Genomic DNA, 27780 nt, shown 5'->3' on the forward strand with positions numbered 1-27780 from the left:
ACCATCTATAGACTTTGTACACATCATACGTCAGTTTGTGGTGCAACCGACGAATTTGTCCGTCCAGTGCTTGACTTCACTAATACCAGCATTCAACTGAATTATGTAAAGTACGTCCTGAAAATGAAGTAAATGAAGTAAAATGAAATAGCTTCCAACCCAGATGGGGCTTCCCTGGTGATCCCTGACATATTGCGTCATGAATTATATTTAACGGTGGGCGCCATGCATGTATATGTGGTTACATGGGATATTACTATTGAGTTCAAGTTTCGTTCCTATGTGCACCTAACCACTAATTTGCTGGCCCAATCAAACTGAGTGACAATACAGTGCAATGAATTCAGTGCAGTGCAGTATGACCCTTGATAAAGCACCCTTGCTCAGAGCAGTTTTCAAGATGCAGAAACAATTAGAGGCAATCCGCCAACATGCAAGTAATCATTCATCAGAGATGTAGGCCTTCATTCTGGACGAGTCTTCCAATCAACCACCAGTTTAAAAGTTCTTCGGTCAGACTTCCTGCATCCTTGTCTTTGACAGGCTCCATCGTGCGTGTCAGCTCCAGCCAAGTCACAGGGTTCAGTACAGCGCTTTTCATCAACAACTTGCAGGTAGAGGACCTGGCTGGCTATACCTGCATCGTTGGGCCCATCCGACACCCACTGATCATCGACCTGCCCGGTAAGTACTTGAGTCCCATAGCTCCTTCCAGTCTATCTTGTCCATGCAGTCATGAAACAAACTATATAGGGAAACTGAGTAGGTGCTTACATATGATTATTAAGAAGAACAAAGAAATTGACTGGAGCGGGAGTTGAACCCGTGACCTCTGGAATACCGTACTGGTGCTGTAACAAATGAGCTATCCAGTCCTACATTGTTGGCTCTTCCCATTTGTCAGTTATCTTTATTTGGGGTGCTAGTCAGAAGCCATGCAGTGGTATCTGGTTCTTATGAACCAGCAAAATTTCCGAAGGAGGGGTGTGGACTAACATCTTTCGGGTTGCGGCCGTAAAATTAGGGAGATTGGGTAACCAACTGTTGTTTTGCAGAACTGTTGTTTTTTTATGCCTTTGTCACATTTAAGGGGCTGGGTCCCTCCCCCTTTTTTCCTTCCCCTGCCCTCTTTATTTTGTCTTTAAATTTATTTTTTGGTGAAAAAGGGGTTGGGGTGTGTGCCTCCCCCCCCCGGATCTGCCCCTGACAATGACCCTCTGTTAAGAATCTGTTGCATGAGCCCACAGCATACATGCATAGTGCAGGAGGTTCCTTAGCGGGGAAGTGTTGCTAGCACCAAAATATGTTAAGGATGAGGTTGTTGAGCTCAGTGTGCCTTGCACAAATCACATTTTGAATGACTTCCTGACTACAAAAAGCATATCCCTTGTAAAGATAAACTTACATTTATAGACGTATATCTACAGGATGTGGCAGTCGCTACATCCAGGGATAACAGATGGGATAGAGTGACTGCTGGTGGACATGTGTGCATGCTAGTCCCTGGTTTTGTTTTGTGCACACACGCACAAGCACACCCAGTCTGAGAAATCCGTGGGGGTTGACTGTGCACCGAATTGAACTTGGTCACTTTACGCAGCCTTCTGTGGAATAGCAAATATTGCTCCATGCTGGGATCAGGGATTGTTGCAATATTTGAGGTTTTGGTCAGAAATACCATATATTGTTCAAGTCAGCTATTTTTGTATTTGATGATGATGTTATTTTTGTATCTATTTTTGTTAATATTGAAAATTTTGGGCCAGAATACAACTGCCCATAAGTGTTCAAAGAAGCTTCTCTGCAGTGAAATCGTGTTACCAACCATATGCTGCTCGTAACCATTAAAGTTCACTTGGTTTTGATTTTTATTTTTAATACATTGTTTTTTCTTCTAGCGGATATATGCACGCCCCCCTGCCTAAATGGTGGAACCTGTGTCGAAGGTCAATGCGTATGTCCTGCAGGACTGAATGGAACCCAGTGTGAAATGATGGGTAAGTTTCATCAGACTCGGCAGGTATTACCTTTTGTCATGTGCACCACAAAATGGCGTGTACAATAGTTTTGGTACAGATCAAAGTGATAGACAATCCATTAACTTTGTACACACAATACAACAGTATGTGATGCAGCAACTATTTACATTATGTCAGTTTGTGATGCACCCAACACTTTGATCGTTATTCATGAGAAACCAAGGTAAAATGCAGTGTTTAATGCACTAAATGAGGCTAAATGCTTGACATGTATTTCCATTAAGTTATCTAATCAATTTCCAATGGAATGGGCACAAAATATGTGTCAGATTCACACAAGGAAAAATGACTCATAATGGGAAAGCTGTGCCTCTTGTATTGCTGAAGGGATAGTTAGTGGAATTCATGTACATTGTATTAAAAAATAAACTGCATTGTAGAGCAATGGATATGTTTCTCAGACGTACCTGGGTTTCTGTTTGTTCAGTTTATTACAGTGCTACCATTTTGCAAACGTCAAATAATCATGGTATTCAGTTCCAAGGATTAAGGATTAGAAGACTAGATATAAGTTTTAATTTTTCATTGTAACATTTTTACCCTGTTGTTTTCAGAAACTGGCTTTATTGTTGTGAGCCCACCAAAAGGCCAGGTCCCTTTTGTGGGTCTCAACATCACTTTCATATGCCTGGTACCTGAGGGCAACATCTATAGCAACCCAGTGTGGCTGCTGCCCACCGGCGAGGAGGTTCCATTTGGTGGTGGAGGTGAGGCCAGAGGTCACTTCTTCTGTTTGAGGGACAGAAATCTTGTTCTGTTATGACGGTTCAAAGTCAAAAATTGATCAGGCTTTGAACTGTGGGGGCACTTTAATTATTGTTTAATAATTGTTTATTAATCTGTTTTAATTCCAAATTTGCAGCAGAGTCAGATGTTTGAATTATTCATCATTGTAAATCAAATCTAATAAAAGTTCCTTCCTATTCCTTCTTTAATCTTCCTATTCTTCTGGATACGGGCAAACAAGACAATTCATTGATACTTAGCAACACTAGCGTTATTGATTATTCTACACATTGGCTGGAATTGTTATTTAAGGAAGCTTTAGCCATCAGTCGCTACAAGCCATCTCTAAACACTGGATTAAGGACCTCCAAAGAGCTTGCTTTGTTTGGCTAACTCTGTTTATTTTATGGTATGATTCACCTCACTTCTCCTTTGTTACATGTACCTTACTGCTGGCCTCCTAACACCTTGCCATTCAATTCTTTGTTTACTGTTTAGACTCTCTGATTGGCCAATTACTCCCCCTCTGACTCATGTTATAAGGTTACAAATGCATGGTTTATCTCATTCCTGAAGATGTTCTGAATAAAGAACGAAATATTGAATCAAACATGGCTTTCATTAGTCTTTATGGAGTCTGCATAATATTGAGTTAAAAGTTTCATTTGATTGCTTTCATGCTTCATCTTAGGTCCCCAAATAAATAAAAGTCAACATTGCTTTCAGTTCAATATGGCTGACATTTTATCTTTTCCCATATATACTCTTTCTTTGAGATGCCTAACTGCTTTCAACAGGAAAAGCAGAACTCCATTTAACTTTGCCATTTATCCTGCACTTTCAGCTGCATCCAGTCGGGTTTACTCAGACATTGTGTCTCCGGAGGCCACCAGCCTGAATTTCGTCCGCCTGCAGCTGCAAGACTCAGGCACCTACACGTGCAAAGTGGGACCGGTGCAGTTCTCATACAGTGTCGTTGCCGTCGGTACGATAGCTTCATAACACATCCGTATTATTTTTTTTTGGACATTGAGAAAACTGCTCTCGTGTTTCCAAAAATTGTAAAAGACTGGAAGATTTAGGGTGCAATTCATTCTGAAATGGCAGCATCCAGCTATATACTCCCCAGGGCGCTGAGGTGGTTTAATTTTATTTGTTTCCGTTTCATTTTACTACATCTTCCATTGGCCGATATAAATAAGAACATAAAATACAAAGTGTCCAAAAGTAATAACAACCTACAAAATAAAACACCTAAAAAGAATCTTAATCCTCAGGATGTGGGAATTCAGCGTTTTGGCTGATTTAAACCTTTTATTCAGATTTTATGTTCTGAATTTCAGCTTTGTTGTACACCTACTCTGTTTAATAGTATGGATTTATTAATGTCGGCTTTTTGCAAGTTATTTTCACCCTTTTTTGTGTATGTAGCCACACATACCCCTGCAATCCATAATAAGGAATATCTGTATGCACTGTGAGCAGGGATAATTATGATGCAGCACCTTGAACATCAGTAATGGTGTATTTGTACCAATATTTAGCTCTGTAAACCATTAAAAAGTATTTTGCAATTCTGGTTTTGGACATTCAGTGCCCGAGTGTGACCCACCGTGCCGTTACGGAGGAACCTGCTCCAATGGAGTCTGTCAGTGTCCGTTTGGCTTTAAGGGCCGATACTGCGAATTCATTGGTAAAGCTTTGTTCTTGTAATATTTACCAACATAAAGTTATTTGTCTCCTGTTAACAGTTCAAATAATTTGACAAATAAGCAGGATTTTTTATTACCAAAATGTGTAGTGAAAGCATGCTATTAATTTTTTTAGCATTGGCATTGTGGAATACAGCCGTGTTGCAAGTTTGACAACTTGGCACCTTGTCCTATCAACTGTGAGCTGTGCATATTAGCAATTTACTTATAAGAGTTTTGAGCACTTAAGAGAGTCATTACCAGTGATTAGTCAGCCATCATTGCTTCCCCATTTTGGGAAGAAGACAGGGGAGGTGTATTTATTTTGTATTTGCTGCATTTGTGTGGTTTTTTCTCTCTTTTTATTTAACTGTGATTTGAAAGAATATGGAACAGTTATCAATTGCAGAGCCCATCACCCTCAGCGGAATGATTTTTGAAGAGTGGAAGGGGGGCAGTTGTTAGACTGTCAGGCATCAGTCATTTATAGGACCTGTAAAAAGAGAGGACGCTAGGCCCTGTCAAAAAGTGGGGGGGGGGGCACTGCCCCGCTTCTGCTGCCAGTGGTGCCCACATAGCAAGGGGACTTTGTGCTTTTTTGCAATGATTCAATGCATTGATGTATAACAATAGATGTATAACATTTCATATTCGTTCCATAATATCAAGGAAACAAATACAAAATATAAGTAATTTTACAGGAAGAAAAACAGTAAGAAGGGGTCAGATGGTAAACCAAATCTTGTTTTAGGTGTACCCCAATTTCAAGGAATGGTATAGTTACATGTTCAGTTCACAGCTAGAATAAGCTATAACATTTATTAATGACACAGATGATTACTGTGATTATTATCATTAGCAATTTGACAATTTACCTTCCTTTTATTAATAGCTGTAACCAGTATCTGTTGTAAGTGTGATACATATTCTTATTGCTTTTAAAAATGAAAAATAGTAAGAAATCTTTTCGGGTTTGTTTTCTGTTTGTTGTTCTTTCCAGATTTCTCAATTGAGATTGAACAGCCACCAGAGCAGAATCCCGAGATTGGCAGTGACGCTGAGTTCACCTGCGTCATCGACAGCCGGAGTCCCTACACCAACCCCGTCTGGTTCAACCGAGATGGACTGCCGATTACCACTGCTGGGGAAGGTACATAAATTCTTGATACCAGTGGACACACTTCTTCACATGTTCCAAAGGATTCACATAGCTGTGTTTACACCTTCGTGGTCTCTCATCACCACCATTCCCATTTATACCGGTTTTGTTTGCATTGCAGGCTCCCCCGGTGGTTCCCCTCGTGTCTACACCGAGCCGCTGGATGAGTTCTCGACCCGCATGGTTCTCAGGGACCTTGAGATCAGCGATAGCGGCACCTACATGTGCAGCGTGGGGCCAATCCGGTCAACCTTCACCTTCTTTGTCAGACGTAAGTGAAAGAAATTGGTCTTTCGTCAGCCAATCGTTGACGGCACATTGAAGCCTGTCTGGACAAAAATTTGTCATTTGTTTACACTTGTCTAGATTCAACTTGTCTAGTGTCAAACTAGTCTGTGTGGACTCTGTGATGAGAAGGCAAGTTGGTGTAGTGCCGTTTTACTCTCCTTTTGCTTTCATTGTTTTAGTTTTAACAACTTGACCAGTTCAAGTAACGTTCAGTATCTGTGGAGCTGTGATTACTTTCAAAAATTGACACCTAATATGAAAGCTTTTGTGTTCAGTGTATCCTTCCCTTCAAACTACATTGCACCACACCGGTATGCTGTACCCTGTGATATCAAATGAATTCGGCTGCTTTACTATTAAATGCAAAAAAGTGCTCTCGGTTTTGGTTAAATTTTTTGGTTTTATACTTCATGTTTCAAGTCAGTGGGGTATTTGGATGAAAATTCTCAAAGCCAGTAACGTAACTTGGGTACTTTTTGGGAGGGTCCACTTTGGGCCGTAACGTTCTCTGGGGCATGTGTCAAGATTTGAACTGCCTAGGTAAAAGTAAATACTGACAGAGGCAGACTAACCTCAGATGTCAGAGCACAGGGCACAGGCATTGAGTTGGGGGGGGGGACGTACCCCTCACACCCCCCCTCCTCTTTGTCAGGCCACTGCTCACAGCACTGCAGGGATGCACACATTTATTTCCAAGTGGATCTGAAAACAAATGATCTGTGACTTGTACTTTCAAAATATCTATTTGGAGCACCCAAACCACCAACCCCTCAGTTACTATGTATGTCCCTCCTTTTTACCGCTGACTGATCATTGATTGAAGAAATTATTATTGTTTTATTAAGGGCCATGTTTTTAATGCGCAAGAATTTCTGTGGTTAAGGAGTTTTGTTCATGTCCTGTAGTTAGTCTTTGAAGCTCTGTTGTTTTGGGTCATACTTGATCGCAGAGCCCAACTGTGGCTTAGGTTGCTTCAATGGAGGCAGCTGCGTAGCGGGTGCCTGCCAGTGCCCCGAAGGCTTCACTGGAAACTACTGCGAAGTTCTGGGTAAGTTTGCTCCCCCCTTTTTTCCCAGGTTACAATCATTGCATTGAATGCTTTAAGTCCAGTGGCAGACAAAACTAGGATTTTTTTTTAGAATTGTGATGAATATTTGGAAATCTGCCAAAAGAAGCACTTCATACACATCAATTATTTGTTAACATTTCAACTGTGCTAAGGAAATTAACATGTGTTCACAGTATCTCAGTCAGGTTTGGAGTTTTTCTGACAGGATTCCTCCCACATTGTTGATGTTATCGTGGCAGCTAAGGCAGAATTTGTTGGTCCAGGAGTGTTCTTTTTAATTCCTCATAAATCAACAGGACTGTGTTTGTTCTTGTCTCAGTGCAACAGCCTTTTATTATCAAGATCGATGGCTCTGACGATCAACCCAACGCAGGCGACAGTATCAGCTTCGTCTGCAGTGTCCCCGGCGGCAGTAACTACGGCAACCCCATCTGGCTGGATACCAACGGTGATGTCATTGTCAATCAGAATGAAGGTGAGAAGTGTGCGCCAAAGTCCAGGCTCCGTTATTCACACTTAGATTTTGTTCCAGTCTGGGCTTTGACTAAACATTGGTTAGCCTGTACATGTAGGCACATGTCTAGACTTTCTGAGAGATGGGGGAAATCAAACATTGGCATGGTATAAACCTGCAGTACATCTCTGCTGGAAGCAAATTATTTTGTACAACTTGGTTTAAAACAGGCTTTTGTGTATGTGAGGAGCTCTCCATAGCAAGTATGTATTTTCTCAGGGAAAGGTCATGTTACATTTTCAACTAAATCTTTGCAACATGGCAACTAATTGTCACTCTATCCTCTGTCACCTGTGCTGAAGTAATCAGACATTAACCAGAACACAACCCTCATTGGTGGTGGCAAAGTCATTTTCCCCAGAAAACTGTAATTATGCCGTCTGCAGTTCTTACAAAGTTGGAAAAGTAAAGGTAAAGGTAAATTAAGCATAAGAGGCATACCAAATAGTTTATTAAATGGCAGTATAATGGATTATATTAATACTGATTCAGATGAAATGCAAAGTATTTTAGTAATAACTATTGGAATTGACTCAGTCTCATTTGACTCTGTTGCTTAGATGGAGGGTCCCTAAGACAGTTTGCTGAGCCGCTGTCGGCAAGCGCTACCCGGCTCGTCTTCAACCAGATACAGGAAGCAGATGCTGGCAACTACAGCTGTATTGTGGGACTGAATCGGGCCATCCTGTACATCAGTGTCCGAGGTAAAACCTGCGGACGATTAAAAAGGAATTGCAAAATATCCATTCAAGTCCAAAGTTCCCTAAAATTACAATCCCCAATGTGGAATTTAAGATTGAGTAAGCAAACAGGCTGGTCACACGAGGTAGACAACCTTCTCTGAGATCAGCTGACTTCCATTTTTGCAACTTTCCTTTACCATTGAATATTGAAAAATGCTGTACAATGTCTTGAGAAGTTGGAATTTCCTCACTTTGTTCTGAATTTCCAGATTCATGCCCGAAGTGTGCATTTTGCTGGAAATTCTAAATTGGCAGTTCAACTTATGACGTTTTTGGGGAAAGGATTTATAAGGCTGTTTATGCATTGATGTATACTTTTTATCATGCCTTGAACTCGGGGTTCTCCCCGTTTCTTTGATGTTGAGAATTTTACCAAGACCATTATGAGACCTTGATATATATTACCTTAGCTTGAGATTTGCACCTAGTTGTATGATTCCAAGTCAAATTACTCCGATTTCTCCGATTCAACTCAGTTGTTTCACTCTGTGAATTTTTGGGATGTCAGAAATAGTCCTGACAACAACCGCGTGACTGAGTTTGCAGGATATTTTTCATTGCACTGCCTTGTGACTAGAAATGAAACAGTTTGAATGCGGTCTTAAATGGACTTCTTGTTTTTTTCTGTGAAGCGTCTGAGTGTCGCACCCCCTGTGCCAATGGAGGGACCTGCATTCAGGGATCCTGCGTCTGCCCAAGTGATTACGTTGGCGGGTTCTGCCAAAATATCAGTAAGTCTGCTGTATTGATTCTGGTAATTTGAGCAAGAGAACCCATGCATCGACTCCACATAAGTTGGCTAGTTGGGTAAGCACTTACGTAGACTGACCAAATATCGTGGCGCTGCTGAAAGATCCGTGTTGAAACTTTGCAGCAATCTTTGCAACAACAGGTCTTTATTAAAAATTATTGCTGTTCAAATGGATAAACTTTAATTATGTTGGTCCCCAAGTATTCTGTTTCTGTGAAATTTTTCTTTCATGCTCAGAGTAAGACCCTGAACTTACATTATTTACTGTAATGAACTTATAGCACTGAGCCAATGCAAAACAGTTTACTTTTTTACATTCATCAGATGCTAATTTGCATTAATGTATTTGTAAACGTAGAGATGTTTCACTTGCAAACAGTTATGGAAATGCATAAATACATACACTTTCCTATCTGTTGCTGTTTTTGTCATACAAACAGCAGTAGGAATCCGAAGCAGCAGTTTCCAGTGAACACCTCATATGAGATTTATAAATTCTAGCTAACTAATGCACACCTATGACAGATACGTGTTTAGAGATGGATCCTTTTTTGGACTCAAGTCACGCATGATGTAATAAATTTTCGAGAATAAGAAGTAAAGCTGGAAATTTACTCTGCAGTTTACAGTGACATGTTGCACCTTCAGTAAAAAGGTTTGGTTGGAACACCTCTCCCATTACATTTTCACAGCAGCCGATACAGATTTTGTTTTGAGTGAAAAGAGTTAATTTCCTGTTTATTCTAGTCATTCCCAGTGTTAATCGTCCAAGCTGGCACCTGGGATTTGTTAGGAAAAGTTTTTAGTTTTATTCTGATTTGAACACCATAAAGTTGGACATTTGCTCTGCATATTTAAGTCTGCATAAGCTAGTGATCTATGTGATGCTCTAGTCATTCCCAGGAAGAATCATCCAAACTTTATCACTGGGTCTGTTAGGAACTCTTTTGGGTTTGTTCTCATTTCGACATTGCAGTCAGCCAGGAATACCAGTTCCGCATCCGCATTCAGAAGGGTCAGAACCCAGTTGTCGGCGACAACATGCGCATCCTGTGCGAGATACGGGGTTCCAGTCCCTACAGGGACCCACAGTGGATCGACCCCAGGGGGAACGTCATTTACTCCAAGGAGCTGGGTAGGTGTGGCGAGCTGAAAGTCAGTGCTAGTATTTCAGAAACCGTTTGTCAGTGACATTTCTGTCACCAAGTTCTCAACCTCCACCCTGCATTAAGAATGAACCAGTCTGGCATTCTATCTGGGCATGCACATTATCAACATTGGATGATTGTCACTCTGGTTCAGAGAAGGGCGGGGACCCCAGAATTTGGACATTTTGTTGTGAAATTTTAATGGCGTTTTTGAGGATTCGGTCTAAATTTGGGGCTTTGTACATGCTTATGAAAGGAATAGAGGTGAATTGCTTAAAAAAATGTGTTTTAGTGATTTTTTTTCGAACCCTTCTCAAAAATTTCCCCAAGTGGGGAAATGTGGCATGGGCCTTGTTGCCCCTGCCCCCTTGTAAAACAAAGTTCTCTAGCTTCGAATCTGATAATATATGTACTTGGATGCCTAACTGTCGCTGTGCTGGTTGTAGATATTAATAAATTCCCACTTGTTCCCATTTCTTCATTTTCGTCATGTGGTAGGATGGCTCTGTAGAGGTGCTGGTCACCTGTTCCACCTTGCCATTCACTGGCTTTTTAGCATCCTGTTTTTTATACCCGTCATCTGTCATGTCAAATGTTTTATGTAGGCCCTATATGTTTTTAATGTATTAATTTTTTTGGTCTTGTTTTACAATAGCCAGTGGGAAAGTGTAATAAAATAAAATAAAATCTATCAGTGGGTTAAGAAAAAAAGGACAAAAGCACATTCATATAAATGTTTTTCCGCTGCTTTCTGATGTGATACTTCTTGTTTTTCTATGGTACCAACTTAAAAGTGTTTAGGAAATTAAGACATAGATTTCTAATCAACAATGAAAGAGGCACATGGCTTAGATTCAGCCTTATATAGCTATCAATCAATTATGCAAATTATTTTAACAGGTGGATCTGACACCCTGTACACTCGACAGTCGGCTACCAACAGCAAATTGTACATTCAAGGAGTGACCCTAGCTGATGCTGGTACATACACTTGCCAAGTGGGCCCACTCACCACAGAGATAACCATCATGCCAAGAAGTAAGTTGAGCAGCCCTATGAGATCTCTCCACTTGACAAAACATTTGGCAAATGGTCAATTCAGTTTAGTGAATATTTGTTTCCAAAAGTAATATACAAAGAGTGTGACTCAAAGCGGAAATGTATGATGGAGGAATGATAGACAGAGGCCCAAGCTTATAGGGCATACCTCATAGATAAATACAAATTGATAATTTAAATCAAGCAAAATTACAGACATGCGTACATAAAACACAGCCAAAAAATTAGTTTGAGCAACGCAAGCACGATTAGAACAGATTGAATTTATGTATAACACAGTGTTGTAGTCATGTCTGTCACAGGCTCTTTCCCTAGTCCCTTCACATGTCCATTTGCAATATCTTCACAAGACCAGTCAAAAGTAACAGGGTGAACAGTGACGAAGGAATGTTTTTGTTACAGATCATTTGACTCAAATAACTTGTGACTTGGCTGAAGACCGGATGACTTGTGATGGACTTGTATTGAACTTGTTGTGGGACTTGTGATGATTGTATTTGTGCTGACAACTCGGGGGATGGGCTATTGTGAAGGGATGACTTTCCCGGCTTTGGAAAATATAAGGGGGAGTGCTGACACTAGAGGGCGGTGTTCATTATACAGATGAACATCTGTGATATGTACTAAACTCCGGTAGAACTGTACATTATTTTTGGTGTATGCAAAAAGTCTCCTCCCTTTTGTGTGCTGATGAAAACATTTTGAGTCCATCCCAGTTTTCAAAAAGCTGGGGGTATACATTCCCCTACCCCCCCTCCATGTACACCCATGGATGATGCTCTTGACTGCTGCATCCCCAATAGTTAGGTCAACAGTTGGGAAAAACTGTGAAGAGGACAAATGACATGTTTTACTTTTGAAACACTTTTGCATCCACCAACTTCTCTGCCCTCTTCTATGGCAGGAGAGACTTGTGTCGGTCCATGCTTGAATGGCGGAGTTTGCCAGGACGGGGTTTGCCGATGCGCCATGGGATATGCCGGGGAATCCTGTGAAATTCCAGGTAATCACGTATTACTGTGGAGCTGAAAGCAGGCAAAGCCACAGTAAACCGGTTACTCACGTGTCCCATATGGCTATTATACACCAATGACACAAATAAAGAGTGTAATACACAAAGAAGTAGACGTGGCCACATTAAGCAGTTGTGGTCGCTAGTTGGAATAGCAGATAATGTACTTGTGGCCAGTAAACAAATGATTAGCAAATTTCAGTTCAGGTGAATGCAGCATAATTACTTTTAAATTAGTTGATACAACAAACTGGTGAATGATTTAAAAGGGACGTGAAATTGCCTCTGCAAATCTGATTTTGATCTCTGTGATGTGGGAGATTCTGGAAAACAAATTACCAATCAAGTGCTGAATATCATGTGACCTAACAGTTGTCATCAGATTTATGAAGTGCAGTCTTTATCTCCAGTGGATCTGTCCGGCGATGGCTTGACTATTACCATCATGCCCAGCATCGACAGGGAACCAAGACGAGGAGAGAATGTAACATACAGATGCGAAATTCAGGAAAACGAGATCTACATGAAACCAGTATGGAGGGATGAGGCCGGCAATATCATCAATGTGGCTCTACCAGGTAGGTTTAATAGATTAGAAGACTATGAAATAGACCCAGGTTTTTGTTGTAGGATGAAGCAGGCAATATAATCACTATTTCCCTACCAGATACACTTACCTGGTATCTATGCAATAGATGCATGTCTATTTGTTAGGATATAGGGCAATGTCTTCAAGTAAAATAAAGGCTCTCAGATTGAGCAGGAATGAAGCAGGGTTATGCAATATAATGTTTTCAATCAATCATTACCATTGATCTAAGCACTACCACACGATATACTTTTCTCATCCCCCATTACCAATCTCCAGTATCTAATCAGTTGCTGACCCTGTGCTATCCTTGTCTGTTGATCTCAATCTTAGCCTTTCCAGATCACTCAGGTATCTGTCCTATTTCTAATCTTAAAAATTACAGACCCTTGTGTCATTCTTATCTGTCTGATCTGACCCTTCCCTGATTTCCGCTGTCTTCCGGATGTCATTGTCTTTTCTACCTGATCCAAGCTGATGTTTTGGGGGGTCTATATCTATCCATCCCTATTACAGGCCAGGAACGGTACACGGAACCAGTGAACACCTTTGTGAATGAACTGACGATCCTCGACATATCCCCGGAGCACCAGGGAGTCTATAGTTGCTCCGTGGGCCCTATAACAAGTTTCTACCCCGTCACAGTAGCAGGTAACCAGTGACAGGACATGGCTTTAATTTCCATACATATGATGCCATTAAAAAATCTGCATCCACCAAGCATATGGTGGTCTCTTCCTCAAGGTCATTCAAACTATTCAGCAAGTGAAACAGTGGGAAGTTGATGAGGCTGACTGTGTGGTGAAGTCTGCTCTTACAGGTGTTACAAACTTCTTGCACCAATTTCAATTTCAGTCCTGAGTTGATTAAGCTGCATCCAAAAAGCTTGTTTAAAGGGTGCAGGGGTCTACTATGAATTATGCATGCTGCATTTTCATCCTCTGTTCATTTGTTTGTTTGTTTACTTGTTTGTTTTCCCAGCTGCTGGTTGTATACCTGATTGCATCAATGATGGCGCCTGCATCAATGAGGCCTGTCTCTGCCCTGATGGCTACTCCGGGGACTTCTGCCAAATAGAGAGTAAGTAGGAAGAGATTGCTTGGATGACCGACTGACCAAACGACAAACGACTAGCTCATGCGACTTGTCAGCTGACAGGCCTCATTGCTGATTGAAAAGCCAGTTTGCCGGCTGATTGGCAAGCAGGCTTTCTCATCGCTGAGCTGGTGTCAGCAGCGGTGGAACGATTTTCAAAGTGGGGGGCCAGTTGTTGGACCATCAGGCATCAGCCATTATATGCCAATCCATGAATCCCTGCCCCATTGTAGGCCCTGCAAAAAGTGGGAGGGGGGCCATGCCCCCGGTCAAAAAGTGTGGGGCCACTGGCCACCCTGCCCCCCCCTACTTCTGCCACCAGTGGCTGGTGCGGTTGCTACGTACCACAAAAAGGTGTATCACACTCTGTCCCTACCTGTGGTTAATGGCGAGCTAATCATAGACATTTTTTGTTCGTTTTCTTTGACATTAATTTGAGGAATCAGGAGATCAAAATGTGGAATCTGTAATTCTGTTAACAGCTTTCCGTCCGTTTGACCTGAACGTCACCGTTGGCACAAACTACAATCCAGTCGTAGGGGGTGAAGTCTCATACCTCTGCGAGGCAGTCGGGACCCATGCCCTAGAGAACCCCACCTGGTACAACCAGTATGGAGTGCCCATTGGAGAACAGGATGAAGGTAAAGTGTCAGACAACAATTGAGGCAAAGCGTGTGAAATCTGAATCTTGTTTTAAATTAACTGGATGTTGAAAATGTGATTACAGATTCTTTCATTGTGTATATATGTGTCGGGTTATTGTGAGTCATTGAAATTCTGGGAAAAATTAGTCCTGGGATGTCATGAAAAATTGTGAAGAATCAGGTTATTTTGGAATCCTGTTGTCAGAGCAAAAAAACATGGAAAATTTATGGAAAAATCAAGATCATGAAAGGGTTACTTTGACAGGTGGCTTTGATGTGAGATTGGAATAATGAAGAATTAGCAGGCTCTGTTCTTGTCAGTCTGTAGTAGCAACTATGGTAATCTTCCAGTTCTTAATTCCAAACAAATTATCTCTGCAAAATGACATTAACTGTTATGAAAATTCTGACTTAGATTTAAGTCCTGGAAAGTCTTGGATGGGCTATGGAGTTTGGTTCACAGATTTCCTTGGGAACCCTTTTGTAGCAGCTCATCCACACCAACTGAACTGGGTAGCATGGTCACTAGAGGCCTACAGTAGTACATTATCTTGGAGGTCACATGTTCAAAGACTGTGTCGATTGATTTGTTTTGTCAGAAAATGGTCACACTGTATTTTTTTATATTGCAGTGTTCAGTCGTATTTACACCACTAATGTGTCAAGCTTTGCTCAGAGACTCGTCATCAAAGACATCAACGAGATAGATGCTGGAATCTACACATGTGAAGCTGGTCCCAGGAGAACAAGCATTGTCCTCTCCGTGTACGGTAAGTGGAGGATACCAATGATATACATGTACATTAGAAGTTTGTATAAATGATTAATTAGGAGTTAAGAATTTGATTTTGATTATCCAAATGTTATTTGTGTAGGCATAGCATTAAAATATCATGAAATATTTTGAAGTATTTGTAAAATACTTATGAGCTGTCGAAGAGGTTCAGTGTGTGCAGCTTTAGGGTTTCCTGAAATACACTGAAGTATTTGCAAATTACAATTGAGTTATCAAAGATTTTAAATTCTGATGTTCCACACTTTGTTTATTCAGGATGCTACGAGGAATATCCTGTTAGAACGCCCAGGAAATAAATATTTATTATCATGCAGTTTGCATGTTATGGAAATGTAAAAGAATTAAAGAACGATATCCCATTCTCACAAGGCTGGGGGTCTAGACCGTGATTTTGAATATTCATTTGTCTGGCTCAGGGGCCGCCGTTATACTGTGTATAAAATTTGACTTCAAGAGTGAGTTTCCCCATCCAGGTATTTTGGTTTCTTTAATAGTATTGTACTGTTTGGAAACAAATTACATATTTTGTTTTCCAGTCCCGGAGTGTCTCCAGGAATGCCAGAATGGAGGGTCATGCGTAGAAGGAATGTGCGTATGTCCAGAGCGTATTGTTGGACAGTTCTGCGAATACTCTTGTAAGTTCCAACACCACTGAATACATTTGATTTGAGAAAATAATTGGTCACAAATGGAGGTGACTTTGGTCCGACAGTGTATAGTTGCCAGGTCCCTGATTTTGCCGCCTGTTGTCAAGTCTTACTGTTTTTACCAAAAGTGGTGAAATATTTAAGGGACCTGGGGACTTTACGGTCACAGATGTTAGTCTCACTTAAATTTAGTTGTGGTTGAGTGAAGAAAATTCAATGGTTAAAAGACGATTCATCCCGCATTCTTGGCATACTGTTCTTTTTGTGAAGTGATAATATCACCACCATGAAGCAGGATAGCAAAGTAGAATGGACACATTAACAGTTTTCCAGAAATTAGAATATCACAGCTTGTCATTTTGCCACTGAAAATAATGTACATTGATTAATACCTACGGACTGGGAACCTCTGCCAAAATAGGAAGTATCCGGTGTTGATTTTCTGTGATTTTGGAAAATGTAAATCAATATTTGTGATGTAAGTCCACTGTCAATGGAATGTTTCAGTTATTTTGAACTGTCACAACTAGTTTCATAGAGGGGTTTCCCTCGTTACTGCACTACATGTGACTCAGCTGATGGAAGACTTCTGCCAGTTTTAATAAATTTACAAACATATATTTTTACATCAATTACACTCTTACTGTACTTAACATTTGCGACACTATTTGTTTTCGTAAACTCGCTATTTATTTTAATTTCTTCAGTGGACCGGGATTTCCGTATCTACCTGAGGCCAAGCACTCCAGATGGCCCTGGGGTGGGCGGCAGCTACAGCATAGAGTGTGACATTGTTGGACCGGTGAGGATTGGAACCCCAGAGTGGACTGGACCAGGAGGACAGCGGGTCAGGGGACTAGGACTGGGTGAGTTGGATCTGCAGCATATTTCTGGTACATCTAGAAGAACATTGTGCATACACATAGCTGTGCATTGAAACGAATGTTTGCTTTTGTATGAATTGTCTGATGTACAAAACAGGCTTGCTTTATGCAGTTTGACTGATCTGAAACAAAAATGTTTGTAAAGAAAGAATGTTAAGGTCTTTTGCAGCTAATTTGCAGTTGTGGCGCGAATAACACAAAGTACTTTGTATAAATCAGATATTTGCTGTTGCTGCAACAAATCAGGGCACAGGTAGAACAGTTTGCAGCCAGGGCTTACTATGTGGAACATAATGGAAAGCCCAAGTACTACCGGGGATGAGGTTCATAGCAAGTTGTCCACCAGATAAGAACTAGTTTGGGTCTTTCCAAGGTACCTGGGCCCACTGAGTTAGGTCCTTAGGTTAGGTTATGAGCCGTAGATTACTGACAGATAGAAAAAGAAAGCAGTGTTGGTGGACATTTCAGAACAGAACAGAACAGAGAAAAGAATAAGTGAGTTTGGTCCGTAATGCATTCTGATTGGAGGTGAAGAATAAGTACAAGCATTAAGGGCCTGTTAGCTTCACACAGATCTGAATCTGGATCAGTTGGTTTGTCATTGGTACACTGTTACCAGAGCCCCCATTATGGCATAATGGATAGAGTGACCCAGCGTTTGGATCACCGATTGATATTCAGATCCATGTGAAGCCAATAGGTTCAAGAACCATAAAACACCGTGAAACCTTTATAAAAACAGATGCATTCTGATATTGGGCATTGAAATAAGTATAGCTTAATATTGGGACATAGAAAAAGTACAGCTAATGGGATATACATGTAGTTCAAGACAATTTTAAGACTGTTAAGGTTACTGTACATTCCAGCTCAGCTGAAAGTATTTACGTTGCTGTCATACACCAAACACTAGCTAAACCCATGAGGTATCCAATTATATTGTCACTCACAAATATGGTTGCTAGGTCAATCGTTTTAAACCCATGAGGTATCTAATTATATTGTCACTCACAAATATGGTTGCTAGGTCAATCGCTTTAAACCCATGAGGTATCGAATTATATTGTCACTCACAAATATGGTTGCTAGGTCAATCGCTTTATTCATACTTGACCAGTACTCAATTCTTATATACTGTCCACTGTGGCTGAGATCCAATCAAGTGGCCTCTCTGAATTAAAACCCATTTCTTGTTTTACAGGAAGTTTTATTAAACTTGGATACTGGATCTCGAATCCAATTTTCAATTTTTTTGAAAGGCCTCAGGTCTTTTTTTTTTGTAATTTGACTGGTACGCCTAAAAGTTTCACAATTTCCCAATTTTTGTTTTTCCCTACTGGAAAGACCTTTCTTGTATGCTTGAATGAAAGTGGCTCCAATCCTATCAATTTCCAGAAGTTCTTCTTAGACTTGTATTCTTTTTGTTTCCCTAGGAGGTACAGGACACAAATATGCTGATTACCTGAACCCCAGAACAACAGCCCTCATTGTCAATGGCGTCATTGAGAGCGACGAAGGACCTTACCGGTGCACTGTTGGACCCCTCAGTGCCGAGTTCAACATCACTCTAGGTACACAAGGATAGTCATTACTTGATCCCACAAAATGAGTCTTAAGGCCACTGGTTGAAGTAATTTTGTTTCATTTCCCCTAGAACTAATATACTGAGCCTTCCAGTTTGTCGTGTCCTTTGTGGCGTCTTGATAAAAAGGGATGGTGTGGGGGTGAAAAAGAGGAAGGATCCAATCGCTTGATTTTGGGCAAGATTGATTTTAAGGCTTGAAACACAAACATAGTTCTGTTAATATCTGGCTCATTCTGTTCAGTCATGTTGTACATAATTGAACCCTTTCCCCTGAAAAAATGTATTAGTGCGGATCTCTACGTCTGTTGGGCAAGGGACCAGAAGGCTGACTGTATTCTACGTATCAATATTTTCATCACGTACCCTGTCTTAGAATCCACACTTTAATCTGCTGGTTGAACTGTCAAAGCCTTGTATATTTTAAGTCGGACATGAATTGGGGTTTTGTTCATTTGTGTTTTGCAGCCCCCACTTGTGACAGAGGCTGCATGCATGGCGGTGTCTGCCGGAATGGCGTGTGCGACTGCCCTGAACCATTCACTGGAGATTACTGCGACAGCATAGGTATCATTGATTCTTTGAAAGTATTCATGAGCTTGGATGTGCAGTGTTAAAGCTTGAATCAAGATCAAAGTCATGGTGGTATAAGTGTGGGCCCATATTGGAGATCCAGTTTGTGTCAGGGTGTACATGATGGTCTTCAGGTCTAGGTCTTGATGTGCATGTGTCGGTCCTGGCCTGATGTTTGGCTTCAGATTTCTGTCCATGTCCAAGTTTAGACCAAGGCCCAAGAGAAAGTCTTTGTCGGGGTCTATGTCTTGGTGTGCAAGTAGGGATCCAAGTCTCAAGTTAGCCCAGATCTATGTCCATATTGGGGCTCAGTTCAAGGCCCAGTTCAAGGTCTTTTTTGGGTGCAAGGGGGCAAGGTGTGAGGTACACGACTGGATCTTTGTCTTGGGTAAGCTCCAGATCTGTGTCCATGTGAGGGTTAAGTCAAGGTCTCTGTCAGGTTGGAGTTTTAGGTGTACACATGTGGATCCTGGTCTTGGGCAGGCTCCTGATCTGTGTCCATGTGAGGGTAGAGCCAAGGTCTTTGTCAGGTTCTAGGTCAAGGTGTCGATGTCTGGATCCTTGACTGGTATTTGCTCATGAGCTGCAGCTGGGTCAAGGTTCAGGTCTGGTTTTTGTTCCCGGTCTGAGCAGGGGCTATGTCAAGCTCTGCATCCACACCTGCACCAACACCTGTCCCATAAAAAAGTGTACCTAATGGAAAGCAGGTTGGAAAAAGCGAGCATTCCCAACAATTTGTCTGTTTCACCTCCAAGGTGTTACTGAGTCATTGTAATTGTGTGATACGTATACATTTTCCCTGTGAGGTAATCACATTTCTCTCGATTGCATTGCATCAGAGGAAGGATGCAACTCGCTGCGCCTGTGCTACAACGGAGGCACCTGCAACAACAAGAAGTGCATCTGTACTGCTGACTACCAAGGAGACTTCTGCCAGTACTCCAGTACGAAACCATTCCATCTTTTCGTTACCAGTTTAAACTTCTTTTCTTGTAACCCCTTCGCACCGGTAATTCTTTTGACCGTGAATGCTAGGCTGTGGTATACCCTGAATGGAGGGCTTTGTCCATCAGCAGGCCCCATTGAACATTGAACCAGCAGCTGCATGGTGAATAGACTGTGTGTGTGGTATGCACTATTCCTCACACAAAGCCGCGGCTTTCGACGGTTCCCGGTGCGAAGGGGTTAATATCTAACCAGTTCTCCAGCTTTTCAAAACATAAGGCATTCTTGTTTGTATTACTTTATGGGTGAACTGTTGGAGATTTAGTTTTACCATCATCGTACTGTTGTGTTCTTTTCATGCATGCTTACATAGATACCACCAGTAACATAAATGCAATGTATATTCTCTGCGTGTTGTGTTCCTGCACTTCGTGTGGATGAGACAGAGAACCATATTGCTGAAATACCAGATTTGAAGCTAATTTCTAAGTCACCTTTCAAGACTTTGCTTAATGCGGAAACCCATAGTCATTTAGTGAGATGTTCCTCCACTGTATCGTCACAAGTCCTATTACAAGCCCAGTTTCCAGTACAAGGGTGATCAGTGATAAAGAAGTACTTTAGTAAACATTTAAAACAATCACTTGTGACTTCTCCTTAAGGCTGGGTGACTTGTGGTGGACTTGCAGATATTAATGACAGGCTTGACTGGAGCCTTAGGAAATGCATGCTTTATGGAAAAACTTCATTTAAACTGGGGATTGTCTTTAAAATTTGAATGGTCGCTTTCTGTGAACTCGTATGTTTTGATGTTTTCCTAAAGTATATGTAACCTGTCTCCATTGTTTTTGTCTGTCCCTTTTTTTCAGTTGATGATGAAACGACATTGCGGATAGAACTGGGTCGCGGCGACATTCCGGAAGTCGGCGAGAATGTGACCTTCATGTGCATCACCAGTGGCCCGGATGCTCCCATCAACCCTGAGTGGTTAATGAGAACTGGTGAAGTCATTTTGTCACTTGAGGAAGGTAAGACACATTTTCACTGTTGTAATAATTATATCCACTATTAGATTACATATTTTCGACTAGTCATTACTGTTACTTTCGCAGTTTTGAAGTAATGTTGTCTCTGTGATGTTAGCCTTGCCATTGACAGTATTTTATTGCTGCTAGTACTGTGACCGCCATTGTGACTGTCCTTAACTTTTAGTCAGTTTTGCCATTGTGACCTACCCTCACAACTGGCATATAAACATGTAACATACCAGTTTAAACATCAGTTACCCTGCAGTACTTCGGCAAAGAAAAACCTTGCCTCTCACAAGGAAAAAAATATGTCCCAGTTGATACTGATCAATCATTTTTGTTTCCCTGATCATTAGGCGGTGACCTACATCGACATGTGCGTCGCCTGTCACCGAACCAAGTCCAACTTGTTCTGATTGACCTGATCTTTGAAGACATTGACACGTATTCCTGCCGCGCTGGGCCTCTGCGGAAGTCAGTCTCTCTGGTTGTCAGAAGTAAGGCCAAAGGTCCCTCATCATACAGAACAGCTAATGGTTAATTATAAAATGTCAAAAAATACTTGTAGCTTTTGGAGACTCAAACACAGGACCCTGTTTTTTTCTAAATTGTGTAAATTTTCTTCCAATGCTCGTAGGATTTGCAGATTTGGCCAGCTGATGAGGGCATTAAAACATGTTTGTATACCTAGAAGTTAGTTGATAATCGAATGAGGGACCAGGTTCCCTTTGCAAAAGGCCAAAGGAAAAAAGGGGCCTACATAAGCATGTTCTAGTGCCTTCATGGCTACTCAGCATAATGTGAATAAAATAGAGGTTCTGCATGGCTGCTATCTCTCTGGTAACTGATTTTGTTACAGAGTGGTAGCACAAAACGTCTACTCATGTGCATCCCTGTGGAGCAAAAGCCCTTACCAGAAAAATGGCTGCCTTGCACAATCTCTACATGTTGTGTAAGACAATTAGCAGGAAGTACGAAAATAAAGATAGACTACAAACCTTGCTGATGATTCAAAAGTTTAAGCAGTATTTAGACTTATAATGGAAGCAATTATCTGTTCCTCTTAATTCATGCCTCCTGCCAACATGGAGATTTCAGGGGGGCCAACAAAGTTACTTTTACCTTGGATGGACTGCCATTTGTCTGAGATGTTGGCATTTCTGTGTAATGGTCTCTAAAGATAGATACGATCATAGAAGCAAATCACCAATACCGGCACAGACTCTAAGTTTGTTTTCTCTTTCTCTGAAAGCTCCACCATGTGAACCAGAGTGTGTCAACGGGTTCTGCCTGAACACCAAATGCATATGCCTGGACGGTTTCACTGGCGAGGCATGCCATATTAGAAGTAAGTAGCTATAGAGACGAATGACCGAGACATGCCTTTTACGAATACAAGATTCTTGCACAATCCTTCGGTATCATTGGCTGCATTTTCTGGTACGATTTCTTACCTCTTGCTCTCCTTCCCTTAATCAGACAATAATAACACCATTATGTATAATGGACAGTTCTTTTGCTTCACATGTGACACAGACATCAGGAGTGGATCCCGAATTTGGGGGGGTTTCATTTTTTTTTCGTGCTAGAGTGGGGGAGACTGCTTTGTCTTCATTGTTGAAGCCATTTAATCTCTTTAACCTAACACACAATAAGACCTCTGCAGGGAGTCTTTCAGCCTTTAGATGTAGGCTGCTAAAAACAAAGCAAAAAGGAGCAGGGGGCAATGGGGGACAGGGGGGTGAAGGTGGCCCTCTGGATCCTCACCTGGACATCTGCTTTCACTATGGACAGGCAGCCTTTCCTTGATTGTAACTGTTTTTACTACCCTTTTCTATTAAATGAAAAATCAAGTCCGTACTCATTCATATTCCTAGAGTGGGACATATGTCACATTGTCCAACCTGGTTGCCAAGTACGAAAAGTGCTGTGATGCTCACGGAAATGACGTGGGCCTGTATTTGGTATGACCAATGATTGTGTGACACTTTGTGTCAGCACTGAGTTTATCAACTTGACCCTTGATGATATCAGTGATGTAAAATTTTGGTGTCCAAGAAGCAAGGTACCAGTGAACTTTTCTGTTTGTTTTCTTAAGTTTCAGAGTGCGATCCTCCCTGTTTAAATGGCGGCATGTGTGAGAACAGACTTTGTCTCTGCCCACGAGGATTTTATGGAGAGCTCTGTGAGAACATCCGTAAGTTAGAAGCAGAGATGTATATCCTAGTTTCTGTGTGGTTGTGAAGATTGCAAACAGCTCCTAATATTCCAAGACACGGACAGTTGCATAAGGGACCAACAAATCAAAACAACGAGACACTGAGACTCTGGCAACTTTTGTACAGAGTACCTTTTTTGATGCCATATCATTTTAAAAGTAAACTCATACTTGGTCCTTCAATGTAGTGTTTTCTACATATGATCAGCTGTTTTGATGACAAGCTGGGGTTCATTTCTTTGGTATTAGATGTTGTTTCCGAGTAAGAAAGACATTGTATGCCTGTTATGTCAGTGCGTGTGAGAACTAAATCAGTGCAAAGCCAAACACACAAATTTATCTTAATAAAATAATTTATTACCTATTTACAGTCCCGAGGTTCACCCTCTCATAGTTTTGTACAGTTCCTCAAATGAGGATATTCATAAAAAATGATGTCACAGAATTGTACGGTTTAATTAAAAGAACTACATTAGACGCCAATAACACCAAACATTATGCTTTGGAGTACAATCACAAGACAATAGAACTACAGTAGTAAATCAAGTCAATTAGCTTCAACAAAAATATTCCATGGTTACAACACATGTAATTACCAGTAAGTGCACCAAAATCACTTCAAAAGCCACCAAGGCTACTTCCAAGTTCAGGACAAAATATTCACCCGACACTAAGGGTAAACAATGCCACTCAGGCTAAATGGTACCACACAGGCTATAGTGCCACACAGGCTAAATAGTGCCACACAGGCTAAATAGTGCCACACAGGCTAAATGGTGCCACACAGGCTATAGTGCCACACAGGCTATATAGTGTCATAAACAGTGCCACACAGGCTAAATAATGCCACACAGGCTAAATAGTACCATAAATAGTGCCACACAGGCTAAATTCTACGACCAAGCCTTTAATACAATATGACACAGCAGTTTATCTTGGTCTGCATGGGCCTCGGACGTCTACGACAGTCGTAGTGCTCTGTCAAACAGCTAGCGATGCCCTCACAAGACACAGCACAGAACAGTGGAGAGCATCTTGGCCGGACCCAAGGTAGTGAAACTGCCATAAGGTAGGGCTCTCTGGAAAAGTTGATAAATCCAACTCCAAATAGTTGTACAATACTGTTCCTCATGGCTGACAATTATCAAAGTTGTGACTTTTCCAGGAACATCAAAATGTATGACTCTTCTATCAAAATATTACGATAATATTTTATACAAGTACCCTAAATTACTCAACACAGAAACAATTATTCTTACAGTTTGTGGCTTCACAGTTGTCTGCAGTCAGTCACCAGTTCCAGGGTCATTGGACGGTCCGCTCAAAATGGGGAAAAGATGTATAAGCTGACAAAGTATGGCAACCCCAAAAGAGCACAAGGCCCTTAGCTTAAATTAGTCTTGTTGGATTGGATAGCCTGACCACTGGTGTCAATATACTTTACAGCAAGACAACTGACTGACTATGGGTAGCACATCTTCACTCTATATACACCACACTCCCTCACACTCCAGTGCACCCAATGAAAAGACCACACCCAACTGAAACATCCCAACTGCTTGTACTTACCATTCAAATGCAAAGTCCACAATCTAGAGCCCCAAGCACCTTGTGCTAAATGCAAATCAATGACATCACATACTGAAATGAATATTTAAATCAAGCAACTTCTCTTGTTGCAGCTAAAATTGGGAAACTCAATAAAACTCTACATGACAGAAAAATAATAGTTGTCATTTTTTAAAAAAAATAAAATGGGCTGAGATGTGACAGTGCGGACATTGGCCTACACTTACAACTACAGTCAGCAAAGTTGAACCTGATCCAACTACCTGTACATACTGCCTGTTTGTTTCAAACAGATCCAGATTGCGATTAGTGTTTTGAGGTTGGTTCAATGATACCTGGAACCGTGTGATGGATAGTGTTAACCAGCTTTAGGCTCACTGATCACGATCCAGATCCGTTTGAAACAAACAAGCCAACAGTGTTGGAATGAGTTGTGATAAAGTGTCTGCAACTCATTACGTCAATATGGAAACCAGGCTTTGTGTTTCTAACTGTCTCTTTCACACGGATCTAGATCTCGATCATTGATCCTTATGCTAATTCCTACTACCCATTAGGTGAGTTTTGGTGTCTGTAAACCAGTGACGGATCACTGAATGTGATCCAGATCCGTATGAAATAAACATGGCAGTAGATCGGACCACAGAACATTCATTACAAGGGGAAAAGGGGGCTAGTAAGTAAGCTTTATTCGCAGCCACAAGGCTGAATTATGACGGATGCATCTCCAAACTGGTCAAGTTAAAGGCACAAAAAGGGACCCCTTGACAAACAAATGACCATATCAAACCACAAAAACAGTGCTGATGAAGTCAAAAAGGGGAGGGTTTTATATTCAAGATTTGTTGGGGAGTTGTACCTTCCCTGGCATTTGCTTTGGGCCTGTTTGATTGGCGTGGATCTGGATCGCAATCAGTCATCCAAGACTGGTTCACTGAGTCTAGACCAGAACCCACGTAATTGATGGAGGGAACCAGCATTAGGATCGCTGGATCTGTGTCAAACAAACAGGTCCCCTTTGTAATCCTGACAACTGCCTGTTGTAGACTAGAACTAGATGGAATATTAGATCTGTATTTTACTTCCAACCACTGTGGTGTAATTTGTTCGTTTTGTACAGAAGAGCTTCCTGTTGCCATTACGATCAGACCGGAGCAGGATCAGATAACCTACGTTGGGGAGAACTCAGCATTCCTGTGCTACACAGAAGGTGACGGTGCCCCGTCAGCTCTCATCTGGAGGGACCCAAGTGGACAGATCATACAGCCAGGAGTACCAGGTATGCCCCACTAAAGTTGCTGCACTGTCTATGTAGGCCCCAAATTTGCTAACCAGTGTCATGAATTGTCAGAGGAATCCTCAATGTCTCAGTCACAGTTGGTTTAATTGTGGCATTATCATTAGTTGCCTGTGGATCCAGGCTTTGGTTTTTACATAAAAATTTGTAACAAGGTTTATGTATGTGAGCATTGTCCTTATCTTTAACCACAGAAAATAGTTGTTGCTCGCCAGCACAGAAAATCTCAGAGATATTGATCTGCTGCATTGAACGGAGAGATGGCAATCTTTGGAGGCCCCCAAAATGTAGTTTTATGATGGTTTCTGTTAGTACACAGCAATGGGTTCCTGCATTACCCAGTCAACATAGAGATATGAGTGGACTAGATTTTAACATCCAAAAATACTGACTCTTACTGCTCACTGAATAGAATACAGTGTAAACTAAAATGCCTTAATTTCTGGACACACAATGAAGGCAGCTTTGTCTTTGCAGCACTTGGTACATTGCTATGTAGAGCCATTTTGTGTCCATTGCATCTTACCCTATTCACACCAACATTCCTCTGTATTGTACAATACATCATCAAACTCTTTATTGAGACTATTGCTGCATGTATCTTGTAGGTGGTATTTCACGGGTCTTTGTGGAGTTGATCAATGAGACCGCCAGCCGACTCGTCATCAATTTCTTGTCTGAAGAGGATGCGGGACTCTACAACTGTGCCGCAGGGCCTCTGAACAGCTCAGTCATCATAACCCTGTATGGTGAGTGCCTCAGAATCAGGTGTACCTTGGTGATGAGTAGGAGCATGCTCAATAGTGCAGGGGCTCGCCGTCATGGACCATATCTATATAATTTCAGTGTTTAACGATCAAAATGAGCGATACAGATGACATACGGAAAAAGTACCTAAACAGCCAAAGGCAGATAATTTTTAAACAAGTACTTATAAACTCGTTTCATTATGTGCCTTTGGCTATCTTGAACAAAAATATGGGGGATGCTACAGACGAAGTACATGTACTTATGAACTCTGCCTGTGGCATCCCCCATATTTTTGTTCACGTACAGGACCTTCAATATAGTGCTCCCTTCACTGCATTATTGATCACTACTCTGGCTGGTATGGGTATGTTAGCTAGGTAGAAGCACTCTTTTACCAGTAATGAGAAAGGTTGCTGTACAAACCAGGCACCAAATATCAACAGAAATTGGCTAAGCTTGCCCAGCATACCATAAACTTGTGCACAGGCGCAATGCATCCCCAACCAAGGGCATTTTCGTCAATTAAAATGCAACATCTACTATAGGACTCTTTCTACTGCTTTCTGGTTGGTGTTTGCCGTTTGTTATACATCACCTTATTCCACAGAATTAATCTTAGTATTTTTCAGATTTAGTTATTTCATTTCATTAATTCCATGGGTCATTTAAAATGCAGATCAATGTTGACTTGTGTGGCCATCTTTCTATTGGTAGCAAGGGTTATGTTCATGTGTGCTTACTTTCCATTAGTAGCTAGAGTTATGTTCATGTGTGCTTACTTCCCATTAGTAGCTAGGGTTATGTTCATGTGTGCTTACTTTTCATTAGTAGCTAGGGTTATGTTCATGTGTACTTACTTTTCATTAGTAGCTAGGGCTATGTTCATGTGTGCTTACTTTCCATTAGTAGCTAGGGTTATGTTCATGTGTGCTTACTTCAAACGGGCAGCAGTCCTTCAATCAAG

The 27780-nt window shown here is 41.3% G+C and overlaps 1 protein-coding gene across 4 annotated transcripts in view; it reads left to right on the forward strand.

Annotated features, from left to right (window-relative positions):
- Positions 1-27780, forward strand: part of LOC110982993 (uncharacterized) — a 279431-nt gene that overhangs the window by 203745 nt on the left and 47906 nt on the right. For all 4 annotated transcript variants that reach the window (XM_087142717.1, XM_087142720.1, XM_087142719.1 and 1 more), the window contains 30 exons: positions 544-684; positions 1899-1997; positions 2594-2746; positions 3610-3750; positions 4360-4458; positions 5457-5606; positions 5737-5886; positions 6853-6951; positions 7292-7447; positions 8047-8190; positions 8862-8960; positions 9957-10115; positions 11029-11166; positions 12092-12190; positions 12610-12777; positions 13305-13439; positions 13770-13868; positions 14366-14524; positions 15160-15297; positions 15860-15958; positions 16678-16836; positions 18288-18425; positions 18905-19003; positions 19849-19953; positions 20824-20982; positions 21339-21479; positions 22235-22330; positions 23081-23179; positions 25890-26048; positions 26675-26815. In XM_087142717.1, coding sequence (XP_086998843.1) covers positions 544-684; positions 1899-1997; positions 2594-2746; positions 3610-3750; positions 4360-4458; positions 5457-5606; positions 5737-5886; positions 6853-6951; positions 7292-7447; positions 8047-8190; positions 8862-8960; positions 9957-10115; positions 11029-11166; positions 12092-12190; positions 12610-12777; positions 13305-13439; positions 13770-13868; positions 14366-14524; positions 15160-15297; positions 15860-15958; positions 16678-16836; positions 18288-18425; positions 18905-19003; positions 19849-19953; positions 20824-20982; positions 21339-21479; positions 22235-22330; positions 23081-23179; positions 25890-26048; positions 26675-26815 — 3921 coding nt within the window. The remainder of the gene's footprint in view (positions 1-543; positions 685-1898; positions 1998-2593; positions 2747-3609; positions 3751-4359; positions 4459-5456; positions 5607-5736; positions 5887-6852; positions 6952-7291; positions 7448-8046; positions 8191-8861; positions 8961-9956; positions 10116-11028; positions 11167-12091; positions 12191-12609; positions 12778-13304; positions 13440-13769; positions 13869-14365; positions 14525-15159; positions 15298-15859; positions 15959-16677; positions 16837-18287; positions 18426-18904; positions 19004-19848; positions 19954-20823; positions 20983-21338; positions 21480-22234; positions 22331-23080; positions 23180-25889; positions 26049-26674; positions 26816-27780) is intronic.

Source organism: Acanthaster planci, linkage group LG10 (assembly GCF_054643075.1).
Source record: "Acanthaster planci isolate LZ-2023a linkage group LG10, COTS_SCS, whole genome shotgun sequence".
Lineage (NCBI taxonomy): Eukaryota > Metazoa > Echinodermata > Asteroidea > Valvatida > Acanthasteridae > Acanthaster > Acanthaster planci.